Genomic DNA, 8949 nt, shown 5'->3' on the forward strand with positions numbered 1-8949 from the left:
GAAGGTCTGGCTTTTCTCTTCCAAGAGTATTGAGGGAACTAAAAAAGCACACATTCACTCCCCATATACACAATACCTTCGACTTTTATTTCCGTTATTAGCACAATGACTTCATACTCTGGAGTAAAAAGGGGGAGTTGGGAGCATATGGGGAGAGGAATGTAAGCAAAGCAGGAGCTAGGTTCCATTGTTTACGAAAGAAAATCCCCACCGAACACAAAATAGTTCCCAGCTGGGACAAGATAGGATTAAAGAAACATTAATAGTAATAAAAAAACAACCCACGCACATGGCAAACTCAGAACTTTAAGGAGGCGATAGGGATCAATCCCCCTTAGGGCGGGATGCGGGTCAGTCCAAGAGATTTCTAATATGCCGAGTTTGGGCATATTATCTAAAGGATAATATCCACATTTAAGAGCTGCTTGGTGGGGACAGGGTTGTTGTATGTTTTCCGGGCTGTCTGGCCATGTTCCAGAAGCATTCTCTCCTGACGTTTCGCCCACATCTATAGCAGGCATTCTTAGAGGTTGTGAGGTATATGGAGAAACTAAGCAAGGAAGGTTTATATATATCTGTGGAAAGTCCAGGTTGAGAGAAGAACTCTTTGTCAGTAGGAAGCCAGTGTGAATGTTGTAGTTAATCACCTTGATTAGCACTGAAAAGCTTCATCTCCTCTTTCTGCCTGGGGCATCTTTTGTTCAGAGTCGTTAGCTGCCCCTGGTTCCCATGTCTGGAAATCCTCTGTTTTCAGAGTGTTGCTTCTTATTTACTCCATACCTCACAACCTCTGCGGATGCCTGCCATAGATGTGGGCGAAACGTCAGGAGAGAATACTTCTAGAACATGGCCAGACAGCCCGGAAAACATACAACAACCCTGTGATCCCGGCCACGAAAGCCTTCGACAACTGCACAGTTTTCCATTGAGTTTTCCCAAGTGGGGAATAGTATGATTTCCCACAAATTTCAAATCGCTTTCTTCTGAAACCACTTAAAATATAATTTAGACTTCACAGAGAAGACATTGCCATTTCCCTGGTTTTCCCAGATTCCTTGGTCATTTAACGGAGTGGCCACAGATGGGAGGAGATAGCCTCTCTAAGTCAGTTTAACAATCCTCATTCCTTGGCCACTTTCTGGCATGTGCTGAAACACATTCCTTCCTTACTTAAATACGTCTTGAATCAAAAAATGTGTTTTAGTCAGAAATACTCTCATTAGAGTTCCTGTTTGCCTTTTTTTTGGTCCATTTGACAACAAAAAAAACAAGAATAAGTTAACACTAAACAGTCAATATTATATTTAATATACATATATTTATAATATATATGTACACACAGTTAGCACGGTCTGAGCATCAGGGGGGAGTGGATATGGGCAGAAGGAGGGGAAGAAAAAGGAAAGCAGGTTGGAAAGTGGAAAAAAATGAGTGCCTTCCCTGGATTCTTGCTCAGATCAGGTCCAGCTGCTGATCCTTGTTTAAAGGCCAGAATTTCAGGGGCTCATTGGGAGTTTTAAGGGTTTTTTTTAGGGGGGATCCAGATCTTTGAAAAAGAGAGATGTGACCCATTCACAGCCCTTTTCTTTCTCTGCACCCCCTTCCCATCAAGGGATGTTTTGTTCTAAAAAGCATTAAGAAGGCTCAGAGAAAGTACTGTCTGTAACAGCCACAACTTTGGGTTGTTGTGAGTTTTTTGGGCCACAACGTTCCTCCCTATTAAATATATTCCATCTTGTGGAGGTTAGATGGCCATCTGTCGGGAGTGTGTTGGGTGGTTCCTGCCTGGCAAGAGGTTGGACTAGATGTCCCTTGGAACCTCTTCCAATTCTAGGATTGGGTTGTTGTGAGTTTTCTGGGCCACAACGTTCCTCCCTATTAAATATACTCCATCTTGTGGAGGTTAGATGGCCATCTGTCGGGAGTGTGTTGGGTGGTTCCTGCCTGGCAAGAGGTTGGACTAGATGTCCCTTGGAACCTCTTCCAATTCTAGGATTGGGTTGTTGTGAGTTTTCTGGGCCACAACGTTCCTCCCTATTAAATATACTCCATCTTTTGGAGGTTAGATGGCCATCTGTCGGGAGTGTGTTGGGTGGTTCCTGCATGTGAAGAGGTTGGACTAGATGGCCCTTGGAACCTCTTCCAATTCTAGGATTGGGTTGTTGTGAGTTTTCTGGGCCACAACTTTCCTTCTGAAGCAAGCCCTATTAAATATACTCCATCTTGTGGAGGTTAGATGGCCATCTGTCGGGAGTGAGTTGGGTGTTCCTGCATGGCAAGAGGTTGGACTACATGGCCCTTGGAACCTCTTCCAATTCTAGGATTCTAAGGACTAAACCCGTGGCAATCATTTCACCAGAGTATCGTGAAAAAGTGCACCTCCCGAATCAAATGCTAAGCAATTTGCGCCTTAGAGAGCACGCTGCTGCCGTAGGCCACAACTGGACTCTGTAACCCATCATCCTGTCTCACGCGGCAGACAAAACTCTTAACAAGGGTAAGAAGCCCAGCAGCACGGAGCAATTTCCCATTTGCACTTCTCGACAACGGCTACTCGCCCGGGGCCTTTGCACACTGGGCCGTTATAGAGAGCTCTGGTTCCACTTCAGCTGCCGTCTTATCCAAACCTGGGATCGGCAGATTGGGTACTTTGGAATTATCAGCCAGAGCCTTCCTCTAGTGTTTCCCCAAACTACACATCCCAGGATTCCCTCGGACATAGCTGTAGCAGTTGAAGCGGAATCATAGTGCTATGGCAGAGCAGCGTGAAAGAGTCCCAGGACAAGGAGGTTGCGATGTGGATATGTTTATTAGAAAATGCATCTAATGCTGTGCCAGAGGAGGTGCACTGAGTCTGCAGAGGTTCGTACTACTTCCAGGGCATGGCACGCAGTGTATGCAAGCGTGAGACAAAAAGGGACATAATTTTAACCTTGAGCCACTTCACCCCCTTCCTTTAGAAAGTATCCCAGAGCTGACATGGCGGAGAAGAGAATGACGGGCAGTGGGAACAAGGCATCTCCCCAACTGCCTCTTGCCTTCCTCTTCTACTTCTGAGCTGTTTGTCCTGAATCTGAGCCTTTCTTTGGCACTATTTTTACCCGGTGCCAATGAGCCAATTTGCAGTGACATCAGCACCAGCTCTTCAGCTGTAAACATCAGGAAAAGAGTGTAAAATACTTAATTTAAGGCTGTTGGATAAAAGAGCTCAGTCTTCTGCCTCATTTGGTGACACTTTGGGGCACCCCTTGTTGGTCTGCCTTTTGGCAACGCAAAAGGCTGGTAGGCTTGGATCTAGATCTGTAAAAGAAGCCCCTTTCCCCATTGGAACCATTCTGTCACTTCCATATAGCCAATGCCAATGCTAATCCCAATCCTCTTGCCAATTGGATGCCCTCCTGTCTGGCTGCATTTTAATAGCATCTTATTTTTCCCTAACGGAGCAACCCTGATGCTCAGCCCCTCATTCTCCAAATCATAGTACAGTGGATTTAGGAGTCTTTTACCCACAACTGTCCTAAGTAGATGAAGAATTGCAAGTTTGCGTGTCATCGATTACAAGTGGCCCTAATTCTGAAAAGTCCCAAGTGGCAGACATGCAACCCAACTAGTTGGACTTCAACTTTTCATGTCCACTCTGCTGTCTATGGAACTTGATAAAACATTGCCGTGGATCTTCTGAGGATGCTCAGTGGGCAAAACGAGCTACCAAAAATGGTTCCAAGTGAGGATGCAAGTTGTTCCAAAGGCAGGATTTGGGCACCCGGGGCAATCAAAGCTTCTGGGAGAGGAAATATCAATGCCATAACCCAAGAAGCTTCCTGCCCATGCCATTCTTTGAAGTTGGCTGACTCCTGGAAGAGGGTTTCGCCCAATTGACCAAGCAGGCACTGTCCGAGCTCTTTGCGGATTTTCTGCTGCCCTACCCAGCTCACTCCGGCCCTTTCTGTCAGCTCTGGGGATTTTGCAAAGGCAGTGAAGATGCACCGAGAGGCACCAAGGAAGCTGGCATCAAGTGGGTTGAGACCCTGCAACTTTTCTTGCCTCGGGAAGAAAAGTGGGCAGAGAAAGAAGCACGTGCCTGTGTGTGTCTTTCAAGGAAGGAAAGGAGGTACTTTGGGGCAGTTGACCAGATGCCTTGTTAGAAAACACGCAGTTCTCACCCGGCTGCGGATCACGCCACACGGAGAACACGGGACACAACGGCCGCAGGGGGAAGAAGGTCTCACGGGAGGGGCTACCTGGCTAAACAAACCGAGATTCACAGCACAGATTTTCAGCGTTAATTAAATAATCAAAATATATTAAAACAGGAAACAAATCCTTTTTTTTTTTTTGCAGTCCAATGCAACCAAAGTGAGTTCCACCATTCAATGGATTCAAACTAGAAGCTCCCTGCCCTTTAATCCCCCCACCCCCAGTCGTGCCTCCCCCTATATACTCGCTGCCTGCAAATAGGTAGGTTAGTTGAAGGATATCTGGAGTGGGAAAAGCACATCCGCTGGCTTCTCCCCATCCTAAAAAAAATCAACAAAACACTCATATTCTCCCCACACTTGGTGGGACTGGACATTATGGGTCAGTGCTATCGATGCCACCTTGTGCTGATGGCTGGGGTGGGGGCAACAAAGAATACCCTGAAACCCAGGACCCACATTTGGATGGGATGGCGGGATGGCAGCTGCAGCAGCAATGGGGAAAAGGACTCTTTTCTGCTTGGAAATGGATCAGATCCTCGAGCCTCACCAGAGCAACCAAGGGCCTTGAAACTGACCTCTTTACGCTCTCGGAAAGTGACGCTTTTATTGGCTACAGAACCAGAGGCGTTGCTAATATTGTGCACAGCTTGACCGCTGGTCTCTACAACCAGAGGCCAGCTCGCCGTAAACCCAGCAGTGCCAAAATCGAGGAAGGATCGAGAATGGAGAACGGGCATTCCCACCCAGAATTATCTGCCCGGAGCCAAGCTGAGCCTCCGCTTTCCCCAGCGAAAAGCCAGGAAGGAGTCCAGAGCTGTGCCAAAGTGGGCAACCCCTCGGAAAAGCCCACCGTGGTCCTCTTCTCAAGGGTCACACCTGGGCAGTGTTGGGAAGGGGAGACCTAGAAGTGACAGAGGAGGCACTAAAAGGGAGGTGACAGAACGACAACCAACACTGAGGAAAGGCACAAAGTTGACGGTGTGTGTGGTCATGGGCGGCTAGTGGGCCAGCAAAATCAACAGCCACTCAGAGTGCCCACTGATCTCGGTATACCTTCAAAGGGAAGTTGGAGACCCCCAAATCCAACGGCTACTTAGACCAACTTTTACTCTCTAGTCCACTACTCTCACCTTCTTTATCCAATGCTTTCTCCTTGCCTTAACTTTCTCTGCCCTTTGTTTTCTTTCCCGCCTCTTCCTAAACTAGCCCAGTCCTGCTCAAGTCACCCCTGGCTGCCAGGTTCGAATCCCACCCTGTGAGAGTGCGGATGAGCTCCCTCTCTCAGCTCCAGCTCCACGCGGGGACATGAGAGAAGCCTCCCACAAGGATGACAAACACATCAAAACATCCGGGCAAAGTCCCCTGGGCAACGTCCAATTCTCTCACACCAGAAGTGACTTGCAGTTTCTCAAGTCGCTCCCGACACGGAAAAAACAAAACAAAACCTTAAAACCACCTGCTCTGTCTCTCCTTGCGTCTCCAAACAGTTTTTTCTGATTCCAGCTCACATGGAAGAGGCTTGCCAATTAGTCTCGAAGAGAGCAAGTCATTGTGCCAACATTGTGCCCATTGTTCCGAACTGCTTTGTGCCACTTTGAGGGATCGGCAAAGAGGGTGGGAAAGGTGAGTCAGTGGGCAAGGCTGCAAAGACCCCAATGCCATCAAGGTGGGCAGTCCAAGAGCTTCAGAAGGAGCCGGATGGGAATCTGGCCAAAGGGCAGCAAGGTCTCAAAGCGATACGGGGCTCGCAGCAAGAGACAGGCAGCTCTCCGTCTCTGCTCCCCAAATCGGCAGACCGTGGCATTCCCAGGATACCTCCTTCCCCATTGCTGGATTGACTGAAGGTACCAGAATCCCCCTAAATGAGAACAAAGTGCATTTTCCCTTTCTCCCCCCTCCCCACCCTTTGTGCCCCAATGCAGCACCTAAGAGGTGAACTGCCTCTCAGAGGTGCAGTCCATAGAGTTTCCCATCTATCCCCTCATGAAGCGAGACCCTAATGCTGCCCCATATCAACGGATCTGGGACCTCACAACCTCTGAGGATGCCTGCCATAGATGTGGGCGAAACGTCAGAAGTGAATACTTCTGGAACATGGCCAGACAGCCCGGAAAACATACAACAACCCCGATCTGGGTTCTGCTGCTCCCCAGTGCCTCCAGACATTGTCTCCACTCGTTCTCATCTCCTTGTCTCCTACTTTCTTTGCCCACTCATCCTCCTCTCTTACCAATACAGAAAGGTTTGGTTTCAGGGGTCTCTCCCTTCCCTTTGGGGCAAGAATGGGCTGGAGCGGCTGCTGAGCAGGGCAGAGAAAATTGTGAGATCCACAATTGCATAGCACTTCCAAGCAAGACCCCTGCCCTTTTCTCAACGGGATCAGACTCTCCCCAATGGGGGACCTTCTGAATCCATTCAAGGTGGGAAACTGGAGGGGAGGGAGGGAAAGGTAGGGTTCTTATGGGGCTGGGGTTAAGGTCGGGTTAGTGGCTACTGCTGCTGCCAACCCCACAAACCACCCCACCCCACCCTCCCATCTGAAAAAAGGAGGAGAAGGATGTGGTCAGAGGAGGAGAGGAGGTGTCGCTGCGTCTGCCCAAACTTGGGGGGTGCAGAAGGGGCAGGGGTGGTCCTTCCTCGTCTTCCTCCTCCCTCCTTCCGGCCTGCTTTAAGCTTTCTTGGGTGGGGGAGCCAGCTTGATGATCTCTTCCTCAGACGGCTGCCGGATGATGTCTGTGTCACGGGAGAGAAAGAGACAAGAGAACGTCAGAACGGCTTCAGATGATCACCCATGGTGTTCTGCCCTGATAGGACTCAGACAATATCATTGTTTAGACCCCATATAATAATAATAATAATCTAAGAAATCTCACAAATGCTGCAGAAAGGAAGTATCAGTGAATGGCTAACAACTGGAAGAACATACCTGATACAAAAGGATCCAGCAAAAGGAGCAGCACCAGGAAACTACAGGCCAATAACGTGTCTGCCCACTATGTTTAAACTACTGACTGGCATCATAGCTGATAGAATTCAAGACTATCTTGAAGAAAAAAACATCTTGCCAGATGAACAGAAAGGCAACAAACGGAAAAGCAAGGGCACAAAAAACCAGATAGTAATTGACAAAATGATTCTGGAGAACTGTAAAAGCCGAAAAGCTGATCTTCACATGACGTGGATTGACTACCAAAAGGCCTTTGACTCACTCCCACACAGCTGGATCATCAAGTGCCTGGACGCCATCGGGATTTGTAAAAACATTGGCACCTTTATTGAAAAAATGATGGAGCACTGGAAAACTGAACTGTTTGTTGGAAATGAAAGCTATGGACTTGTCAACATCAGGAGAGGAATTTTCCAGGGAGACTCATTGTCCCCTCTGCTTTTCATTATTGCCATGATCCCTCTGTCAACAATCTTACAAAAAACAAATCTCGGCTATCAAACATCTAAGAATTCTCACAAAATTTCGCATCTGATGTACATGGATGACCTGAAGCTGTATGGGAAAACGAAAACTGAAATCCAGTCTCTGACCAACACTGTCCGAATTTTTAGCACTGATATCAGCATGGAGTTTGGTCTGGACAAATGTTCGACAGTGGCATTGAAGAAGGGAAAAATCATGGAAAGTGAGGGCATAAATATGCCCAATGGCCAAACAATAAAGTGTCACCAACCAGAGGCCTATAAATACCTGGGTATATTACAGCTGGACAACATCAAGCATGAATATGTGAAAACCGTGGTCAACAAAGAATACACACAAAGGGTCAGAAAATTCTCAAAAGCAAGCTCAATGGAGGCAACACCATCAAGGCCATAAATACCTGGGCCATACCTGTCATAAGATCTACTGCTAGCATCATAAACTGGACACAGATGGAACTGGACAATTTGGACAGAAAAACAAGAACACTCATGACCATTCATCATTCACTGCACCCTCGCAGTGATGTTGACCGGCTATATCTGCCTAGAAGATCAGGGGGCAGAGGACTCTTACAAGTCAAACAAGCAGTCAAAGAAGAAGAACATGCCCTGGCAGAATATGTCAAGCAAAGTGAAGAACCTGCTTTGATTGAAGTCAAAAATCAGAAACTCCTTAAAGCACAGCAGACAAAAAACCAGTACAAGAAAACCGCACTACAAACTAGAGCTGACAGCTGGCACAACAAAACATTGCATGGAAAGTTCCTTGACAAAACTGAAGGAAAAGCTGATAAGGAGAAGACCTGGCTCTGGCTCATGAATGGGATCCTGAAGGAGGAGACAGAAGGCCTGATCCTTGCAGCCCAGGAGCAAGACATCAGGACAAAGGCCATTCAGGCCAAGATCGAAAAATCAGCTGATGACCCAAAATGCAGACTCTGCAAGGAAACCGACAAAACCATGGATCATGTCCTCAGCTGCTGTAAGAAAATCGCACAGACAGACTACACACAGAGGCACAACTATTTGGCCCAAATTATTCACTGGAACTTATGTCTCAAGTCCCACCTCCCAGCAGCAAAGAACGGGTGGGATCACAAACCTGCAAAAGTCTTGGAAAATGAGCATGCAAAGATACTGTGGGACTTCTGAATCCAAACTGACAAAGTTCTGGAACACAACACACCAGACATCACAGTTGTGGAAAAGAAAAGGGTTTGGATCATTGATGTCGCCATCCCAGGTGACATTCACATTGATGAAAAACAACAGGAAAAACTCAGGACCTCGAGATTGAACTTCAAAGACTCTGGCA

At 47.5% G+C, this 8949-nt stretch overlaps 1 protein-coding gene across 1 annotated transcript in view; it reads right to left on the reverse strand.

Moving 5' to 3' along the window:
• Window positions 1-66: 66 nt before the first annotated feature.
• The window catches only part of pea15 (proliferation and apoptosis adaptor protein 15), a 47594-nt gene continuing 38711 nt past the window's right edge, over window positions 67-8949 (reverse strand). The window contains exon 4 of the mRNA XM_003228388.4: window positions 67-6932. Within this exon, the coding sequence (XP_003228436.1) occupies window positions 6868-6932 (65 nt within the window). The 3' untranslated portion in view covers window positions 67-6867. The remainder of the gene's footprint in view (window positions 6933-8949) is intronic.

Source organism: Anolis carolinensis, unplaced genomic scaffold (assembly GCF_035594765.1).
Source record: "Anolis carolinensis isolate JA03-04 unplaced genomic scaffold, rAnoCar3.1.pri scaffold_14, whole genome shotgun sequence".
NCBI classification, from domain to species: Eukaryota; Metazoa; Chordata; class Lepidosauria; order Squamata; family Dactyloidae; genus Anolis; species Anolis carolinensis.